The 21,616-nt window shown below is 44.6% G+C and overlaps 1 protein-coding gene across 4 annotated transcripts in view; it reads left to right on the top strand.

Moving 5' to 3' along the window:
* The window catches only part of SYBU (syntabulin), a 71,541-nt gene extending 51,793 nt beyond the window's left edge, over window positions 1-19,748 (top strand). For all 4 annotated transcript variants that reach the window (XM_024739732.1, XM_024739730.1, XM_024739733.1 and 1 more), the window contains 4 exons: window positions 8,413-8,515; window positions 14,975-15,178; window positions 16,175-16,324; window positions 17,936-19,748. In XM_024739732.1, the coding sequence (XP_024595500.1) occupies window positions 8,413-8,515; window positions 14,975-15,178; window positions 16,175-16,324; window positions 17,936-19,016 (1,538 nt within the window). In that variant the 3' untranslated portion in view covers window positions 19,017-19,748. The remainder of the gene's footprint in view (window positions 1-8,412; window positions 8,516-14,974; window positions 15,179-16,174; window positions 16,325-17,935) is intronic.
* Window positions 19,749-21,616: the final 1,868 nt, after the last annotated feature.

The raw sequence follows: 21,616 nt of genomic DNA, 5'->3' as shown, positions 1-21,616 counted from the left end.
TATATATATATATATATATATATGTATATATACATAAATAAGGAAACTAAGGGTTAGAGTGGTTAAAAACACTTGGCCAAGAGCACATGGCTAGTGAGAAGTGTAGCCAGGCTTTGTAGAGCCTTCTTTGGGTAGAGCTTGTTGGTGTGTGAACTTGCAGAATGGCGCCCCCTTCTGGTGATGCTGAGTTATGCCTGGCAGCGGTGCTGGAGGATCCCAGAAGCATCCGATGGGCCTTGGGTTGAATTGATTGCTCTCTTCTCTAGCGTTCCCCTCTTGGCCATCTCTGGTGAATTGACACGGTCGCTTATTTATTTATTACGAATGACGAGAGGAGGCCCAGGGAAGCTGGGCAGTCATTCATGAAGCCAAACAGCACCCATTCTCCCTTCCTGTACTCTGCCGAGCTTGGCCAGTGCAGTCTTAATTTTCCTGGGGAGTGAGGCAGAAGGAGACTAGTTAGATCCTGAGTCCCTGAGGGAGATTAATAGGCTTTTCGCCTTGCTCAGAAACATTCACTTCCTCCTTCCCTCTTGAAGTTTCTTTCCACCCTCTTTGCTTATCAGTTCTTTCATCTACTTTTCTTGGTCGGCAGGTAGAGACTGTCTGTATTTCTGCCAAGGACAGGTGGCTGAGCTGGGCCGAGATAAAGGAGTGACCATGATGGAGCTGTCTTTGACCTTACGGCCCTCTTGTGCCTCCTCTTCCATGCTCCCTCCCTCCCTTCCTCTGGGGACTGGCCTTGTCAAGACTTGAGCTGCAAACCTGTGTGCATTAACCCAGGGGAAACTCTAGAGATGTTTGGAGGCATCCATGGGGAGTTTGTTTTAGAACCATGGATCTTTATACATACTCTATTATGTACGCGCGCGCGCACACACACACACACACACACACACACACACACACACACACGGTTAAAAATAGAAACATGCTCTCCACTGAGGGAAGACCACCTTTTGTAAAGAGTGACTATAAAAATGCCTGACTTGAGTGAGATAAGGCATTTCCTATTGTGGGGCTTTTCAAGGGAAAGGTTTTCTGGACCTCAAGCCACTGTACCAGTAATTCTAGTTAGAAATAATAAAAGCTAACATATATTGAGTGGTTGCTATGCGCCAGACACTGTTCTAATTTCTTTGTATGTTTCGCCTAATCCCCACAGTCCCTTAGCAATACCCGCTATTAATATCTTCATCCCTATTTTACAGATGAAGAAACTGAGGCAGGGAGAGGGTAAACAACTTGCTCAAAGCTCCAGAGAATTAGTAGAAGAGCCATGATTCAAACCCAAGTGGCTTGACTCCAAAGCCCTCTTAATACTGCACTATGTGGTGTGATCACTTTTATTTTTATTTTTTAAATTTATTTATTTTTGGCTGTGTTGGGTCTTCGTTGCTGCAAACGGGCTTTCTCTAGTTGTGGCGAGCAGGGGCTACTCTTCGTTGTGGCGCACAGGCTTCTCACTGCGATGGCTTCTTTTGTTGAAGAGCACGGATTCTAGGTGCTTCAGTAGTTGTGACGCACAGGCTTAGTTGCTCCACGGCAAGTGGAATCTTCCCAGACCAGGGCTCAAACCCGTGTCCCCTGCATTGGCAGGTGGATTCTTAACCACTGCACCACCAGGGAAGTCCATGATTACTTTTATTATATAATGATTTTCCTTTAAAATTTTTAGATTTTTTTAAGGAAAAAAGAAAAAAATCAATTGTCCATAATTGCACTGTACCCCTGTTTATAATTTTTATAACAAGGGTAATATAAGCACATGGTTAGAAAAGCCAAATGGCTCAGGAAGTTATAAAATGAAGAGTCTCTTTATATCTTCACTGTCCTATTTTCAAGGGAAACCATTATTAACAAATCTCTATTTTGTCCCTCAAGAAAAATGTTCTGTGCATGTAGCAAGTTATTTATTATTTAAAGAATTGTTTACACAGAAGCAAGCATGCCACACCCACTCTTATGCATCTTGTTTTTCTTGTCTAATAACAAACAGGTCTCCCGGATCTTTTCACTTCAGCACACACAGGTTCGCGTCACCCCTTTTCATGATTGCAGAGTATCCTCTTAGGTTGCTGTACCACCTGACTTAACCAGTCAGTATTGAAGGACAAGTTACTTGTCTTTTTGAACGCTTATGTGCAGGATAAGTTCCTCGCAGTATAGTTTTCTTTTTTATGTACATGGCACCACTTCACACTCTCGCTAAATCTTATCAGTGTTTTGCCCCAAACCCTTAACAGACCAGTGTTATCAAACTTTGATTTTCTTTTTTTGCCAATCTGATGAAAAAAATCTTTTTTTCATTTACATTTTTAATTTTATAAGTGAGATTGTATGGCTTTTCAGGTACATTGGTTGTTTATTTTTCTTTCTTTGCCATCTGCCTGTTCATGTCCTTTGCCCATTTTTCTGTGGGTTTTTTTTTTTTGTTGGTTTTTTTTTTGCTGATTTAATATGATTTTGGGTGGCCTGGGCCTGCAGCGGCTTGAAGCAGGGTTTCAGTTCCCAGCCAGTGATTGAGATCGGGTCACAATGGTGAGAGCACCAAATCCTAGCCACTAGACCAGTGGTCAGTGACAAGGCCCTGGCCCTATGGCTTTGCAGAAAAAGAATTCCCACAAAGACAGAAAGTAGTGAAACAAGTAAAGTATTTATTAGGAGAAAAAAGAAGTGCAGTATGTGTGGATAGACACACAGACGAGCTCAGAGAGAGAGTCGTGCCCTCGTGGCAGTTTGAATCACTTTTTTTTTTTTTTTTTTTGCGGTACGCTGGCCTCTCACTGCTGTGGCCTCTCCCGTTGCGGAGCACAGGCTCCGGACGCGCAGGCTCAGCGGCCATGGCTCACGGGCCCAGCCGCTCCGCGGCATGTGGGATCTTCCCGGACCAGGGCATGAACCCGTGTCCCCCGCATCGGCAGGCGGACTCTCAACCACTGCGCCACCAGGGAAGCCCTACATATATGCTTTTAACTGGATGGCAGCTCCATACGGACATCAATCAGAATGAAGATAAATCTTTTCTGAAATTACAATAAAATGGAAATGGTATTTACAATTTTTCAGAAAGACATGTTCTGATATGCAAGAAAACACACACACACACACATATATATATATATGTTTTTTTTCTGAGATAAACACCTATGGGGGTTCTGGGAATAGTTTGCGAAAGCTAAAACGAAAATCCTCTTTAGGCTGTGAAGCATTTTTTTTTTTATATATAACATTGGCATTTTACTTTTTTAATTTTTTTTTAATTTTTGCTGTGTTGGGTATTTGTTTCTGTGCGAGGGCTTTCTCCAGTTGTGGCAAGCGGGGGCCACTCTTCATCGCAGTGCGCAGGCCTCCCACTATCGCGGCCTCTCTTGTTGCGGAGCACAAGCTCCAGACGCGCAGGCTCAGTAGTTGTGGCGCACGGGCTCATTCGCTCCGCGGCATGTGGGATCCTCCCGAACCAGGACTCGAACCCGTGTCCCCTGCATCGGCAGGCAGACCCTCAACCACTGCGTCACCAGGGAATCCCCTGTGAAGCATTTTTTGGATTCCTTGGCTGGGCGCGCAAACTCTGCAGCTAAGAGTCAGTGCTACTGAACATACTTGGAGTAGCTCCTTCTGTAATTACATGTGTCCACTGCTGCAGCTGCTCCTTCATAGTGCTGCTTGCTTGCAGTGAAAATGGCTTCTCTCTCCTCCCTAGAGACCTTTAAATAAAAGATCTGTGTAGCTGTGGGGGGGGGGGATGGGGGATAGGAGGATGAATTGATGGGGGACTGTTTTGTTTTGTTTTTGTTTTAATTTGCTGCTTCTATTTGAGTTGGGGATATAAGTAGCCAACCTGAATTAATTTGATAGCTTTGTGGTGACAAAGGATAAAGGAAGGTTTGGGGCTGCTTAAAGCAGTGGTTTAGGATGGCTTAATACAGCTTCGTAGACGTCAGGATGGCTCTGTTCTCAGAGGCCTGTGATGTTCTGATGTATGAGGAATCCACAGTCTCCTGAAAGGAGGCAAAAATAATAACGTCCTAAGAAACTGAATCACAGGCAGTGTTTTTAAAAACTACATCTAGTTATCAGTCTTTGCCCACATTCTTTTTGTTTCCATTTACCCTTCCTTCTCTAATTCCCGGCCTTACCATCACATGCACAGAATGCTTATTACCCTAAGGTTATGAATAAAAGTAAAGCCTCTCAAGAGGATCCAGCAGTACCACTGAACAAAAAACGTAGCTCCCTGATAGTTGGAAAGGCCGCTGCAGGGTGTGTAATCACCAGGACATCGGCATCACAACTATCTTAAAGGTCATCAAGTGCATCCTCCCTGTTTAGTCCTGGAACCCTGCTCCGCCAACCCCAGCAGCTGGTTGGAGACAGTGTTGATGAGGACAACTTGGATATGCATATTTTTAAATTCCCTTCAGCTTTTCAAGCACAGCTCTTCAGTGGCCAAATACTATTTCCTGTGCTTTGTCGAAGTATTCCCTGCGGCATCAGAGATTTACCAATCAGGTGTCTACACACGGGCAGATGGGGGCAAACACTTCCTTGTCCACCAAAACTGCTTTTGGCTGATGCCATCCAAAAAATCCCTATGGAATATATACTAAAAGTCTTAAAATGAGTATATACTATGGCTTTAATATTCTACTTTTAGGAATTTATTCTAAGGAAATAAGGATGTAAATTTGTATGCCCAAGGATAGCCATTAAGCCCGTGTTTAAGAGCATGGACCCTGGGCTTCCCTGATGGCGCAGTGGTTAAGAATCCGCCTGCCAATGCAGGGGACACGGGTTCAAGCCCTGGTCCGGGAAGATCCCACATGCCGAGGAGCAACTAAGCCTGTGAGCTACAACTACTGAGCCTGCGCTCTAGAGCCTGCGAGCCACAACTACTGAAGCCCGTGCACCTAGAGCCTGTGGTCCACAATAAGAGAAGCCACTGCGACGAGAAACCCGTGCACCGCAACGAAGAGTAGCCCCCGCTCGCCGCAACTAGAGAAAGCCCGCGCGCAGCAACTAAGACCCAATGCAGCCAAAAATAATTAATTAACTTTAAAAAAAGATATAATTTAAAAAAAAAAAAAAGAAAAAGCATGGACCCTGGGGTCAGACGGCCTGGTTTCCCTCTTGGCTCTACTTCTTATTAGTTGTGACACCTGGTGAGCGTCACTCAACTTCTCTGCCTTAGCTGTCCCTACCTTATAGGGTCTGTCCTGTCATGAGAAATAAATGAATTAATATGTAAAAGATGCTCAGGATGGTTTCTGGCACATAGTTTTTGCTTCTAATGATAGAAAAATTGGACATAGCCTACATATTCATTGATTTAATAAAACAAAATGTGCCATGTTTTAAAGATATTCACATATTAAAAGAAAAACAATTAGGTTACATAATAATGTATTAAATATGAATGCTGAATAGTTACATGCCAAAAGGTTATTTTTTGGTGATGGAATTATAGACTATATTTTTCCCTCTGCATCGTTGCTATTTTCTAAATTTTCCACAAAGGAGATGTATAGTATAATAAAAGTTGTCTTTTTAACCCCTGCAGAATAATAATAACAGCTAACATTTATTGAGAGCTTACAACAGATCAGGTGTTTTTCTAAGATGGCAGATAGATATTCATTGCTTACAATAACCCTACGAGGCAGGTGCTATGATCCTCAATCTCCATTTCACAGATTAAGAAATTGAGGCAGAGAGAGGTGAAGTAATGTGCCTACGTCTTCCATCTAGCAAGCAGTAGAGGTGGGATTTGAACCTGGGCTGTCTGACTCAGGGCCTATGTTTTTAGGTTAGGAACTCTCTTTGTATGATTCTAGTAACCCAAAAAGCACTGAACTACATACAGCACCCATGGCAATCACCTAGTTGCATACACTGTTTAAAGGAAATGCATTAAGGAGTGCCTCTCACTCCCGGTGTCTTTGTTGCCAGATAATAGATAAATAAGACGTTTTCAGGCCTCCAGCCTTATTCTGAGTTTTCTTAGTAAATGGGGAGAATATATTCAGATCACACAGTAAAATTGCCTTTTCTGTGTATCCCTTAAAAAGAGTGCATTGACTTTACATGGAAATAAGCAAACTGGAAATAGTTTATATTTTTAAAAATCATAAACAGAACTAGTTAAGTAGCATATACATTTTTCACTATCATAGTACTCAAACAGTAAAGAGTCAATATATTGAGTGCCAGGAGCAATAAAGTTTAGAAGAAAGTTGTCCCTTCAGTTCAGGGTACATAATTACTGCAGATCAGAGCCATCGTGAGGTAACAGTGGATTTTCAGCAATTGTCTGTTTCTGTTATAGAATTTCCGTTTTTATGCAGGCAGTTAAATTGTAATTGATGGTTTTCTGCATACCTTTTAAAGAGTGAAAATTGGGTGTTTCGGAGTAATAATTTTACATTAGAAGATAATATCTTACACCTGGTGGCTGCAACCATAGGATCTATTTTTGAAAACTGTCCACCTCTATCATTTAATAACCAGCCTGGTAATGGACTAGCAGACAAGGCTGGTTGAATTAGGCTGTCAGGACTAGTGTGTTCCTGGATAGCACTACCAATCATGAGTCCTTGAGACTGTTAAATACTACAGGTTAGCCAGCACATTACTCAGAGGCAACTAATTAGGTTCAGGGAGCTTCTGGGAGTTCATTACATCATTAGACAAAAGTCTCTGAAATCCAGAAGGAATAGCCAGTCCCAGTTCTGATAAATCGCTACCTTAATCCTCCCAGAATTCTGCGGGAGTTGGGATTCACTGCTGTCATCTGCACTAAGGGGTCCTTCTTGATCTATTTCCCAGAAGAGGCTGACCTTCCTGAGAGGTCCTAGAAACCAGGGAAGGGATTTTTCTCTCTCTTTGCCTTGCTGTCATTGACATTCCCCTCCAGCAACACTAAAACACCCCATTAGTGAGAGCACCTGTCCGCCAGTGGGCTGGTCTGGCTGCATCTTGTCCCTATGGCTCATCTTGACTGTGGGGGAGATGGCAGTGTATAGAGGAACCTCTCCTGCCCTGCTTCTAACCACTGCCTTCCTGAGGACATGTTATCACAGGGGTATTTTGGGATTTGGTCTTGGACAGGATTCATCACCCACAAGTCTTGGACAAGTAAATCAGCTTTGGTTTCCTCAATAGTAGAAGAGTGAGATTAATATCTGCCTTACAAAGCTGTCAAGATTAACAGATACAAAGTATAGAAAGAATTTTGAACAGGGCCTGGAACCTGGTGTGCTCTCAGTAAAGACTTGCGATCATCAATAAATGATGATTACTGATCACTGCTTGTTAGAAATGCAAGGGATTTAGATTATTCATATTTTCCTCAACTCAGAAATGTGACCTGGCTCTGGGTTTTAGACCAGAAGAGTCACAAATTGTGGCATAGGAGTTGAGAAACAAGGTCAAATAAAATTGTGTACCTATCAGATTGATTTTTCCAAAAACATCTGGAATTTCTTCTTTAAAAAAAAAAAATCCTGGTTCTCTTCTTCCTGTTGTTCTGTTACCTCTTCCATGGCCCCTGCGGTTCCCCAGGCAATCCATGGAATGTTTTCATTATTACTATTTCAGAACTATGTATTTTTTTTGTTCAAAGTGAATTTATATTAGTTATTCTACCACACAGCATGTTTCCAATTACACACTGAACTCTAGTCTGTGCTCAAATGTAACGTGATATTTGTAAACTAATAAACCCCTCCACTCACCCCCAAAACTATTCAAATTTCAGTTTCATTCACAGCTTCTGTCACTGTCACTGTGAACTGTTTTCACTCTCTTTGGAAATGTTCGGCTCCTGCTATTTGTTAAGGTTCTGTTCTTCATAGAAAAACTGCAGCTGCAGCCAGAGAAGGTGGATAATCAGCGCCGGTTGGAGCAGTTGTCTGCAGCCCAGACTTTCCCCATGACAGCTTCTAGACGGTTGCTTATCTCCAGACCCTAACGTGCCAAACTCAAGTACGGCTAGACGACTACAAAGCCTAAAGATAAACTCTCTGGGAAAAACTTCTTTGGGGGTGACGAGCAGACTTTTCATTCTGCTGAACGTTGGGGCCGGCACGTTGATGTTCCCGGGAGTGCTGGCGCACAGGGAGAGGCGGGCACTGGGGCCGACCCGGGTCACCGCTGCTCCTCTGCAGGAAGCCGGCATCTATGAAACCTGCCTCACTGTGCTCCCAAGATGTGCTTATGAAACGACGCCCTCATGCCTGCGCCTTCTCTCGTCTGCTTTGCGGAAAACGCTGGGAGCCTGGGAGCGCTGGAACCCGGCCACTTGCCGAGTCCGTGTGCAAACGCGGGGAGCCAGGGACGTCGGAGGGCAGGGAACTGGCCCGCGTGTTCTCGGGTTTCATTTCCTTCATGCTTCTCTCCCCCTTTGTTTTTCAGGTAGCGAAGCCGATTTTAGCTCCTCGAGCAGCACGGGCAGCATCTCGGCGCCTGAGGTCCACATGTCTGCTGCGGGAAGCAAGCGGTCCTCTTTCTCACGCAAGTAGGCCCGCCTCCTGCCCCCTGCTCTGTAATTGTTAAGACGCGTTACGCGGGCGACTGACCTGTACTTTATGTTTCTCTAGAACCACCTGGATTACTGTGCGTTCCGATTTTGTGCTTATTCAGTGAGTGCTTTTCGCTTGGCTGGTTTTCACAGTTGGTACTTTTCCCAGCCTCACCTACCTTGGTCACGACGTGGTTGCCCTGTGTTCCTCCGCCCGCGACGCCCTCTCGTGCAGCCCTGGCGCCTTCCCTCCCATCTTTCTCCTTCCCTTACCCACCTGTGTGCTCATCTGAGGATCAGGCTAGTCGGCTCCCACTTCCCACCCTGCCGCCCCTTCATGAATCTGTCCTCTTAGCTGCAAAGTCTCTCACTTCACCCTTTCTTTCCTCTAGCTGAGCTTCCTTTTTTCGTCTTTGTGAAAGAAGCATAGTGACCCTCTGGCCACCTCCAACGTTCACGTGGGGAAGGGGTGAAGAAAGTTTGGAGTTCATAGGCCTGGGTGCCCCCTACCCACCGAAAGAGGCAGTAGAACAGAATAGCTAAGTGTGAGGGCTCTGGAGCCAGGCTACCTTGGTTTGAATGCCAGCTCCACCATCTACAGGCTGTGTGGCCCTGAGCAAGTTGCTCAACTTCTCTACACCTCAGTTTTCTCACCTGGAAAATAGGGCTACAGTCATAGCCGCCTGGTAGGGTTTATTGTTAGGGTTAAATTAGTTAATTCAGGTAAAGTGCGAGGTCATTGCTTGAAACATGAGCAGGTGTTCGCCATTGGTGCTGTTTGGACTGGGGGAGAGAAGGTCTGTGAGGGAAATGGGAGCCACTGTTCACGTTTGGCGGGACAGCTAGTCAGCCCCAGGATCCTCTGCTGCCGTCAGTGGCTTCATTTATTCATTCAATACGTATTTATTGAGCATCTACTGTGAGGCAGTTTCTAGAGATATGGCAGTAAACAAAACTTATGAAAAACTATTTTCACTCTAGTAGAGAAAGAAGGATAATAAATGCATTTAAATAATAGATATATTTTTAAATACAGGGAAAGGATATGGAGGGTAATAGGATGTTTGGTATATTCTAGATAGGCTGGTTCCTGGAGACTCTGTGATGAGGTGAGCTCTGGGCAGGGGCCTGAACAAAGCGATGGAGTGAGCCACACGACACAGGGGTGACTGTCACTTGACTGTCCTGGGCCGCAGTGTCCAAATGTGTAAAAAGGAGATTGGGCTACATGATTTTTAAGGTTCCTTGCTGGAGAAAAGCTGTTTAGTTTCTAAAAGCTTGCATTTCCAGGACTGAGCAAACAAATGTTTCCCACTTCTCTTAGGTAAGCAGAAGATATGGCTGATACTTATAAAGGGACCTGAGATCCCCAGTGCAGAGTTTTATTGTTAAAGCTGAAGCCAGACAAACTTGTAACTAAAGAGTGAAGTCCACAGTGAAGAAGCACAATTGTTCTTCAGAATCGATAAATACCATTTATTTTGGAAATAAAGTGCCTCTGGGATCACAGGATGTAACTATAAACATTCTCTGTACAAATCAGACGTGGCTTGCTCTGAGAATAAGCCATTTATCTCACCCATTCAAGAAATTAGCACATACCCATTGGTACAAGGCCTCAAAGAACAGAGAGGCAAAAGAAAAAAGAAACGGCCTGAAGAGCAAGCCAATTTTGTTAAGCATTTCAAAGGAATTTGTGTTTGTGGTTAAATTCCAAGGTGATGTCAGTTATACTGAGTGACTTAGAGAAAATATTCTAGTCTGGAATCCATGAATTCTCTCAGTGATGAAAAATTGATGTGTTAAACATAAAGTTGTTAAATATAATTATGTGCAAATCAGATATATGCTTCATAGACTAATATATGCATAATAGAAAATTGAAATAGGCAAATGTTCTGTCCGTTATGTTCACTTTTTTTATCTGACCCAGGCACAGAGCACCATCAGTAGATATCTGGTCTGGAGCATCTCAGGTGTTTCACGTAATCTGTGTGTTCTACAGGACCATGCCTTGAGGATAGCTCCTCTAGATGGGCCGGGTACCATGCAAAACTTTAAAATAACTCATGATCCTTTTTTTTTTTTTTTTCATGATCCTTTTAATTGGCTGGTTCCTCCTGTAGTAAATGCATTTTCTTTGTGGAGAATTAGATCCTGGGAGGAAGGCTAGCAGGAACATGTGGTGAAGGGGTGGGGGGAATGAAGGACAGAGGTAGTTGGAAGGAATGTTTTTGACAGGCAATTTTAAAAACAAAACTTAAAAGATTTACAAACCATCTCTTAGAGAAGGCCAACTCTGCTGATATTTCTGAGGCGTTCTCTTTCTTAAACTAGAACCCTAAGGCTTCCCTGGTGGCGCAATGGTTAAAATCCGCCTGCCAATGCAGGGGACGCGGGTTCGAGCCCTGGTCCAGGAAGATCCCACATGCCACGGAGCAACTAAGCCCGTGCGCCACAACTACTGAGCCTGTGCTCTAGAGTCCGCGTGCCACAACTACTGAAACCTGCACACCTAGAGCCCGTGCTCTGCAACAAGAGAAGCCAATGCAATGAAAGACCCACGCACTACGAAGAGTAGCCCCCGCTCGCCGCAACTAGAGAAAGCCCATGCACAGCAATGAAGACCCAATGCAGCCAAAAATAAATTAATTTAAAAACAACAACAACAAAGCTAAAACTCTAATCTTAATCAGAGGCAGAGAGAAGTAAGAAGAAGAAAAAAAAAAAAGCTCGGGATTTGGAGTCAGATGGACCTGGACTTGAGTTCAGCATCCATTGCTTATTAGGTGCAAGACACAGGGCCCTGAGCCTCAGTTTCCTGTTCTGGAAAATGGGGTAATAATGGCATCTACCTCACTGATTTAAATGAACTGATAGATATGAATGCTTAACACGGTGCCCAGAACTCAGGAAAAGAGCCATTACATGCTCGTTTTAGTCAATAGTGATAAATACTAATGGGCAAGATGCTGCCGCTGTTGCCGCTGATGGTGGTGGTGGTGGTGAATATGATCGTATTAGTTTGCTCAGGCTGTTATAACAAAATACCGTAGACTGAGGGGGGGGGGGTTAAACAACAGAAATGTACTTTCTCACAATTCTGGAAGCTAGAGGTCCAAGATCAAGGTGTCAGCAGGACTGGCTTCTGTGGAGGCCTTGCTCCTTGGCTTGTAGATGGCTGTGTTGTCCCTGTTTCCTCACCTAGTCTTTTCTCTGTGCCTGTCTGTGTCCAAATTTCCTCTTCCTATAAGGGCACTAGTCAAATTGGGATTAGGGCCCATCCTAAGGGCCTCATTTTAGCATAAATACCTTTTTTAAAGCCCCGTTTCCATTCTTAGGTACTGGGGGTTAGGGCTTCCACCTGCGAATTTGGGGAGGACACCATTCAGCCCATAATAGTGCTGGTGAGCATGGTGATGGTGATGGTGGTGGTGACGGTGAGGGTGAGGATGTTACCTGAAGGAAAGGGCAATGCCTGGAGAATACAGAATCACCTGGGCGCCTTCTGAGGATCCCTCCTTCACCTTTCCCTTTCTCTCACTTTCCAGTTTTGCAGGAAGATTTGCAGGAAGGGGGCGGGGTACCAGAATTCTATCTCCTCTCTGTGGGCTGCATTCTTTTGTCCATCAGACCAAGGGATTTGGGGGGAGCTAGGAAGGTAGCGTCAGATTTGCCTGTGCACGGCTTTGACAAACATGGAATCCTGTCTTCTCCGTTGCAAATGTTTTTTATTATCATCCACAATGAGTTTGTACCCACATATGTTAGCATTCGAACTAAACTAAAAGTAAGTAACAGAACTGATAATTTAAAGCATGTAGTTTCTTTTTTTAAAGTTAGCTATTACAAACAGCCTAATAACTCATTTCCTGAAATATATTTCAAGACTCAATTATACCTTAGTAATGTTTGATAGTTTGAAGAGTTTTTGCTCTTTTCTGTACAGCAGATGAGTTCTTACAAAATCGTCATCTCATTTAATTTGTATGTCACTAATCGTGCATCTTAGTGCATGCATCAAACTAAAGAAGTCGGTGGTAAATTCTTCAGGTAATAACCACATACCTAGCCAGTACCTAATATACCTGTTTACAAGACCCAAACAATATATTCCATTTGTATAAAGCTGGAGACATTTCTGTAGAGTTGAGACCTGGATTTAAATCCCAGTGGAGCTGTGAGTTCTTGAACCAGTTGTTTTTCCCCCTGAGCCTCAGTTATTTCACATAACTGAGTACTGCCTGTACTTCACATAATATAAAAGGGAAATGATCATTGTACCAGTCTTATTGCCATAAGCCTCATTGCCATGATGGTCAAAATTAAGTGAAACAATGTTCATAGAGCACCTGCAACAAGGCTTGGGTCACAGAAGGTTCTCAGCAAAGGTTAACTCAGAATAGAATTCCCCAGGTCCACATGAGGGATAGCTCCTTACTCTTTCTCCTAACTTGTAATGGTTGACTCTCCATCTTTCTCATAGCCACATTAAGAAATAGTCAGGCCAACAGAAGTGAAGCATAGAGAGGCACATCCAAGCCAGAGTACATATTCTTTTCTGCCCAACACCCACCAAAGAACTGCTGAAGTTGCTTTGTCACAAAGCCACCAGCCCATCTGTTCCATATAAAATGTCCTCTACACACAAAAAAGGAGGCAGAGTCCATGTGGATGATTTCAAAAGGAAAGAACTTTTTAAGTTTAGAATTTGGTGATGTTTCATTTATATGTGATTTACTGGGTTGACTGCTAGTTCAAATTGTATTCGATTTTAAGTAAGTAATTGTGATTTTGGAGCCAAGTAGACCCACACACACACTCATACTCACATTCACTCATGTTTCTCAGTGAGATGTGTCCGTTGGATACAGTTGTAATCAAAATTGCAAAGAGGGATTGACAAAAATAAGTCCTGCTATATGAAAAGTATCTTGTTCCCTTTGGTTTCCTTGTCATGTCAGCAAGATATATTCCTGACATAGACGTGCTACCCTATTTAAAGTAATTTCAACATTCTCTAGATGCTTCCTTACACTCCGGGGTATCAAATTTAATGGAACTAGATTAACAGGGAAGTTCAGACAGTTTATCCAGAAACAGTACCCTGCAGTTGAATTGCCCTTAACAGCTTGTCCAATGTACTCAACATCCACTCTTTGATTTATTTGCACATCAGCTTTGTGAAAGTTATCATATACCCCCAATATTAAGTGGCTTACTTGCCTAAGTTCCTAGTAAGTGGCAGTGCCAGGACTTCAACCCAGTTTGTTCCCTTAGCAGTCATTTAGGAAGAACCTAGCATGTGCCAGGAGGTAATGGGGATGTAAAAGCACAGGCTGTGTTTCTGCCCTCAGGATGCCCTAGTCTAGTGGAAAAGACAGACCGACGTGCTGTGCTGACGCACTGTGATCATCTCCACGGTGAAGCCTGCACAGGGTGTTGGAAAGCACCGGCGAGCAGCTCCTACACTGGCCGAGGGAGGGAGCGGTCCAGAGGAGGCTGCTTGGAGTAGGTTCCCGTCAGTCTTGAAGTAGGAGGTACCCAGAGGCTCAGGGTAGGAGCAGAAGAACAATTCTAGGCAGAGAGAATAATAAAAAGATGATGGAGAGCGTGGACCATCAGGAAACTGTACATCGTCTGGAATGCAGGGGGAGGAACAGCAGAGGGTGCGTTGGATGGGGTGGTGGGGCCAGACCTTGTGAGCTGTATTAAGGGGTCTGGCCTTTATTCTGGAGGCTGCGGGGAATCACTGAATGGCTTTGAGGAGGCCAGCGATACTCAGATTCCATATTGGAAAAGCCACTCTCACCACAGGGACGGCCTCCTTGCTGGAGGGGCAAGAGAAGAGGCAGGGAAAAAAAGGGGGCTAACATTTTAAGCAGTTAAATGATAAAGGTTGTGCTATGTCATTGGGGATGGAAAGAAAAAGAAAAAAATTGGTTAAAATTATAGACGATACATTTATGTGGGTTATATTTATCCTGTTTTGTCCTTCTTCTTTACGGGCAAACCCCTTCTCCCCCATCCTCCAAAGGAAGCACCCTAATTTTCTCACCCAACGTGAGCCAAACCTGAATATTTTTACACAGAAACAGGTATACTGGAACAAAAGCCGCATCTTCAAAATGGCCTCTGGAACGAAATGAAACCAAATCAGTATTTTACATGGTTTGTGTTCTTAGCAGGCAGCTGGGTTTAATCTATGGTCAGAAACTATTTGAAAGAATAGAAGAGGGAGAGGTTGCCTGTGCTGGTGACACAGGAGAGAAAATATCGGGCAGGTGGGAAGAAGGCGACTCATAAAGCCCAACTGCTCTAATAATTATGTTGCCCTTTTCAACCCTATAGATTGGATTTCCTCAGTGGTGACTAGCTTTTAAGAAGGAACAGAGCGTTCGCATTTGGGTATCTACAGCCCCAAGGATTCTAACATTCTTCATGCTTCTCTCCCAGTCGAGGTCCCCACGGGCGGAGCAATGGAGCTTCATCGTACAAGACTGGCAACAGTCCACCCTCCCCACGGGAGAAGGACCTTCTGTCCATGCTGTGCAGGAATCAGCTGAGTCCCGTTAACATCCATCCCAGTTATGCGCCTTCTTCCCCCAGTAGCAGCAACTCCGGCTCCTACAAGGGAAGTGACTGCAGCCCCGTCATGAGGTGAGTGCCGTCTATCTCCCAATTCATGACTCTTAGTTTGTCTTACTTGGTAAGCTTCTCTTTTAAAAAAATTTTTTTTTTAAATGATACAAGTCTTGATCCCCTGCCTTATTCTGTCATACAACACTTCTCTTTCCTTTCCCACACTCAGCTAATCCTTCAAGGGCTGCCGCAGAAAGAACACGAGCCACAGTTTCATTTCTAATAAGGTCCCGCAGTCCGAGGAGTTCCTGGCTAGGCAGTAAAAATGGCATCGCGGCAGTGGGAGGGTCCTATGCATTTTCCTCCGAACAGAGAAGAGCCATTCGTGGGTTTGCTCATTCATTCAAACACCAGATGTTTATTGAGCACCACGTCGTGCCCAGTACTGTGTAAAGCAGTACTGGGCACAGTACTGCCCAGAGCAGTAACTCTTGGCCAGGCCTAAGAGGGGCCAAGATTCCAGCAAGGGAAGTTTTGTAGAGCACTGGGCACCTCTCTTACAAAACCTATCTGGTGAGACTGGACTAGCCTTTTTCCCTGCAGAAGAAGGAAGGTTTCCACCAAGTCAGCACACTCACACCAGGGACTGATGTCAGAACAATCTGAATTCAACTAACAACAATCGGGACCTTTAGGCAAGTGGCACGTTGTGTGGAAGTGAGGTCACCTCGCTCCCTCCTGCCCTCCCACCTGCCCCTACTCACTGTCCTTTAACATAATAGCCTGTTACTCTGAACTGCCAGGCAGGCCCGTGGACAATTGTGCATTGTTTTATATGAGATCATCCCTAGGCCACAGAAAATCTCCCTCTCCCCTGTCCCCGCCCCCAATCTTCCCAGTTTGAACAGTCCTAAGATTGGCAGGTGGATTACTGTCCCCCTTCTGAAGTGAGGTCACACGCTGCTGGGGTTTAAGGTCCCAGCAAACGGCTGCCATTTCTTCTCAACCTGTTAGCTGTGCCTTAACTTTTCTTTTTATAGAAAAAGTAACATGTCGCTACTTCGATTGTTTCAGACGATCTGGAAGGTACATGTCCTGTGGTGAAAATCATGGTGTCAAACCCCCAAGTCCAGAGCAGTACTTGACTCCCCTGCAGCAGAAAGAGGTTACAGTGAGACACCTGAAGACCAGGCTCAAGGAGTCTGAGCGCCGGCTGCATGAGAGGTGAATCCACGTTCCTTGCACGCTGTGGTTTAGGACATTTTCTTTTTCCATAAAATGAAATATGAACCGACACAAGAAAAGAAGACAAATGACTTCATTTAAATTTTGTCACATTTCTTAAATCAGTCTCTCAAAAGAGCTATTTTATAATCCTGCTGTTTCAGGGGTCCAGGGAACCCTCCTGGGTTGGAAGGGATCCTCTGCTTTTTCTGGGTGTGTCCAGCTTTTTTTTTTTTTTTTTTTTTTGGCGGTACGCGGGCCTCTCACTGCTGTGGCCTCTCCCGTTGCGGAGCACAGGCTCCGGACGCGCAGGCTCAGCGGCCATGGCTCACGGGCCCAGCTGCTCCGCGGCATGTGGGATCTTTCTGGACCAGGGCACGAACCCGTGTCCCCTGCATCGGCAGGCGGACTCTCAACCACTGTGCCACCAGGGAAGCCCTGGAAGTCTTTGGTTTATGATTTGAGGAATCTATGGGAGGGTTTGAATAATCATGGGAGGGAGGTATGGGAAGGCAGTGAAACTGGAGAAGAGTCAAGCCTAAACTTAAAGAAGCAATACTTACAGCATCTCTTCAAATATGTCAGGATCCTGACTACCTGGTCTTCATAAACACTGAGAATATGAGGACATATATTTACACGGACTATGAAGAAATTATATGTAAGGAAGAATTTTTTGACAAATATCTGGAAATAGGGTCCTGTGAAGGATCTAAAAAAAAAATAGGTTCCCTTCAGCATAGGATGGATCCAGTGTCATCTTGCCTGAGAGGAGATAGAATGATCAACATTTCACAAAGTCCTTGCAACATGTAGCTTTTTATGATTTAAATAAAATTTTAAGAAATTATCATTGGTATATGATCAGAACTGTTTTGCACTGCTAAAGCTTATCAGTCTGCCTTCTGCCTTTGATAGGTAATTAAAAGTGATATGGAATTTCCTTCCACAAGTTGTTTTGTGGACATAGGAAAGAGTAGACTATGGAGATAAAAGCAAGCTAAGAGACACTAATGTGCTCCAATAAAACAATTTCCAATATTAAATACAGGACTACCTCAGAGATGTTGCAGGTTCAGTTCCAGACCACTGCAATAAAGCAAATATTGCAATAAAGTGAGCCATATGAATTTTTTCACTTCTCATCACATATAAAAGTTATTTCACTACACTAGAGTCTACTAAGGGTACAGTACCATTATAGCTAAAAACAGTGCACAAACCTTAATTTTAAAATACCTTAATTGCTAAAAAATGCTAACCAGCGTCTGCGAAGCACGATAAAGTAAAGTGCAGTAAAGCGAGGTCTGTCTGTATCGAATAGAGGATGATGCCTGAAAAGTACTTAGTGAAATACCAGACATATGGCGGGCACTCAAAAAGAAAAAAAAAACAAACAATAATAGCATTTTTTATTCGGATTCTAGTTACTGTTATTATTTTAGCTGTTTTACAGTTAAGGGGGCAGTTCAGGGCTAATAAAATTTCAAAACTGATTTAACCTGTATGTTTCCGGTGGGAGAGCATGGGCTGGGCTGGGCGCCAGAATTGCTTGCTGCCCGCTTCACAGTTGGCCTTTTTCTGAGCAGGGCTTGTCTCCTCTGGCTCTAGGGAGAGTGAGATCGTGGAGCTGAAGTCCCAGCTGGCCCGAATGCGGGAGGACTGGATTGAGGAAGAGTGCCACCGGGTGGAGGCCCAGCTGGCCCTCAAGGAAGCCAGGAAGGAGATCCAACAGCTCAAACAGGTCATCGAAACAATGAGGAGCAGCTTGGCCGATAAGGACAAAGGCATTCAGAAATATTTTGTGGACATAAACATTCAAAACAAGAAGCTGGAGTCTCTACTTCAGAGCATGGAGATGGCGCACAGTGGCTCTCTGAGGGACGAGCTGTGTCTCGACTTTCCGTGTGATTCCCCGGAGAAGGGCTTAGCCCTCAGCACGGCTTCCGGCCCGACGGCCGAGGCGCTGACCCCAGAGGAGCCGGGGGCCAACAGCGAGCTGCTGGGGGAACACAGCGCAGGCCACGGCACAGATGTGTTCGATGAGCTGGTGACAGCCGCCGTGGAGGCCGGCGACCTGGAGCTGCTTCGTGCCAGCCCTGGGGCAAAGGTCCTGGAGTTGGAGGGTCAGGAAGAGGGCAGTGCGGTGGCAGAGCAGGCCGTGCAGACCGACGTGGTGCCCTACAGCCCTGCCGTCTCCGAGCTCATCCGGCATGTGCTCAAGCTCCAGGACCCCTGTCCCTCCAGCTCCACGTCCCCTGAGGATGAGTCCAGGGCCGACTCGATGGAAAGCTTCCTGGAATCCATCTCTGCCATCGTGGTCGATTTGACTCCAAGAAATCCAAACTCCGCCATCCTTTTGTCTCCCGTGGAGACCCCGACCGCCGAGGTGGGTCCGGAGGCACGTGGGAACCGCCTCATGAGAGAGCTGGATTTTGCAGGCTCCGCGGAGGAAAGGCTGAACAGCCTGGTCCCGCTGTGTGGCGGGGGCGTCGTGGGGCGGTACTGGAGCAGCAGTTTCCTGGTGGATCTCCTGGCCGTGGCGGCCCCCGTGGTCCCCACCGTGCTGTGGGCATTCAGTACTCAGAGGGGGGGAACAGATCCCATCTACAACATCGGGGCGTTGCTGCGGGGCTGCTGCATGGTGGCCCTGCACTCGCTCCGCCGCACCACCTGTCATATCAAACCCTAGACAGAAGATGTCACTTCCGTGTGCCAGTCTGTCCCGTGTGGCCTGATGCTAGGTGGAGAAGCAGCGGGTCGACCTGTGGCGGTCTCTATTCTGTCGTTTTTGCTCCTCGGTATTTGATTTGCACTATATTTAGTTGAAGCCTGTTCACTGTTTAAAACGGGAGGTAATCTTCGAAGGCATGGAGACCTGGTTCCAGTACATGTCCCACCAGTGTGATATAGAAAGCATGCTCACGATCTTGCCGTGTCGTCTGAGGTCCCCGTACTTATCCTAGTGGTGCAGGTAGAGAAAATGCAAAGTTTGCACTTTCAAGACAGCTTCTGTAAGGCTGGCATGTTATCTCCTTGCTTTGCTTTTTGCCGTTTTAAAATGTGTAATTGTTACAGCATTCCAGTCGTCTTGTGCATAGCAGGGGATTGTAACCAAAAAGAAAAATGTATTTGTGTAATTGGTTTGAAGAAGTCTTGATAGCTCTTTAGTGTCTTACTCGGGGTTGATAAGGTTTGAGTGTTTGCAGTTTTCTACTAGATGTAGCTCCCAAGTCTTAAATGGCTTGTCTGTTCTTAAACCTGTCAATTGATGAAACTATATGTAAGGTTTACATTGTATTAACTTATTTTTGCTTATTCTACGTAGTGTTTTATTGAAAATCGTTTGTAACCACACACTTCAGCATGATGAAAATGAAGATCAGTGTTTCCATTTAAATAAATGTTCTATCCTCCTATAAAATAATTATCTCTGTGATTTTACTTTTACATATGGTAAGAAAGACTAAATGGATAGCAGATCCTTCCATCTTTAACAGTAGGGATCTGTAAAAATGGAATTAAATGATAAAGAGGGAAAAATAACTATTAAAGAAAGGTGAGGACTTCCTACTCTGTCTTTTAAAAAGCATTGTTTCTGAAGACAAGTAGCTTTGATTGTTTGTTTGCTCTGAAATTATCCATACACTTGTTAGTCCACATATTTATTCAGTAAGGATATACTGAGTATTTTCAGGAAAGTTGGGCTGATTTTGTTTTAAAGCATGCTGGGGGTTCAGAGAGGGAGAAAATGCTTCACCGTATGTGTCCTCCCCTTGGAATAATAGGGTGAGAGTGGGTGGCTGGGAAGGGATGAGACAGTATTAAATCTGTATTACTTTATTCCTCACACCGATCTTGTGATATGGGTATTACTCTACTTTACAGATAATGGAGCTGAGCCTTAAAGAGGTAGATTGCTCAGGATCTCATCTTTCATCTCTAGAAGCCAAGATTTCAAGGGTCTGCAAAGCAAATGACTTTACACACAAGTGGAAGAGACTGGGGAATATCCTAAGTTTTCACCGAGAAACTCTTCTTCCACAGCACTTATCACCTTTAAACGTACTGTACTGTCACTTACTATGTCTTGCTTATTGCCCATCTCCCCCACTAAAATACTAAGTCTCTGAGGGCAGAGATCTGTGTTCTGTTTCGTTCACAGAAAAATGTCAAGCACTTAGAACAGTAGGTGGCATATTGTAGGGGTTCTAAAAATAGCTGTTGAATGAATTCATCCAACAAATACTTACTGGGTGCTCACACGTTAGGCACTTCGCTAGGCCTGTCGTCAATAGCGAAGGAGACAGACAAGGCTTCTGCCTTCAGGGAACTCACATTCTGTCTGTGAAAGACACAGAACATGCCAACAAATGAACAAATTAATTCTGGATAGTGGTAAGTGCTTCCAAGGGAATGAGATGCTTTGACCAAGACTGATGGGGACAAAGGCCAGGAACACCTGTCTGAAGAAATACCATTAGTGCTAATGGATGATAAAGAGCAAGCTGTGGGAAGATATGGGGGGTAAACTTTTGCAGAAAGAACAGAGGCAAAGGCCCTGAGGCTGAAAAGGGCTTGACATGTTAGAGAGGCATCAAGGAGATCAGCGTAGCTAGAGCAGAGTGAGGGGCACAGGGGTGGTTGGAGAAGTGGAAGAGAAGCTAGTTCATATGGGGCCATGTAAACCATGGTAGGGTTGGTTTGAATTTATTCCCACTGCAATGAGAAATATTAACAGACTTTACACAGGACAATGATACAATTGGAGCTGAGCCTTAAAGAGGTAGATTGCTCAGGATCTCATCTTTCATCTCTAGAAGCCAAGATTTCAAGGGTCTGCAAAGCAAATGACTTTACACACAAGTGGAAGAGACTGGGGAATATCCTAAGTTTTCACCGAGAAACTCTTCTTCCACAGCACTTATCACCTTTAAACGTACTGTACTGTCACTTACTATGTCTTGCTTATTGCCCATCTCCCCCACTAAAATACTAAGTCTCTGAGGGCAGAGATCTGTGTTCTGTTTCGTTCACAGAAAAATGTCAAGCACTTAGAACAGTAGGTGGCATATTGTAGGGGTTCTAAAAATAGCTGTTGAATGAATTCATCCAACAAATACTTACTGGGTGCTCACACGTTAGGCACTTCGCTAGGCCTGTCGTCAATAGCGAAGGAGACAGACAAGGCTTCTGCCTTCAGGGAACTCACATTCTGTCTGTGAAAGACACAGAACATGCCAACAAATGAACAAATTAATTCTGGATAGTGGTAAGTGCTTCCAAGGGAAT

Source organism: Neophocaena asiaeorientalis, unplaced genomic scaffold (assembly GCF_003031525.2).
Source record: "Neophocaena asiaeorientalis asiaeorientalis breed wild unplaced genomic scaffold, Neophocaena_asiaeorientalis_V1.1 scaffold66, whole genome shotgun sequence".
Lineage (NCBI taxonomy): Eukaryota > Metazoa > Chordata > Mammalia > Artiodactyla > Phocoenidae > Neophocaena > Neophocaena asiaeorientalis.
Note: the sequence above shows the minus strand (reverse complement) of the source record. Positions and strands in the feature narration are given on the sequence as shown.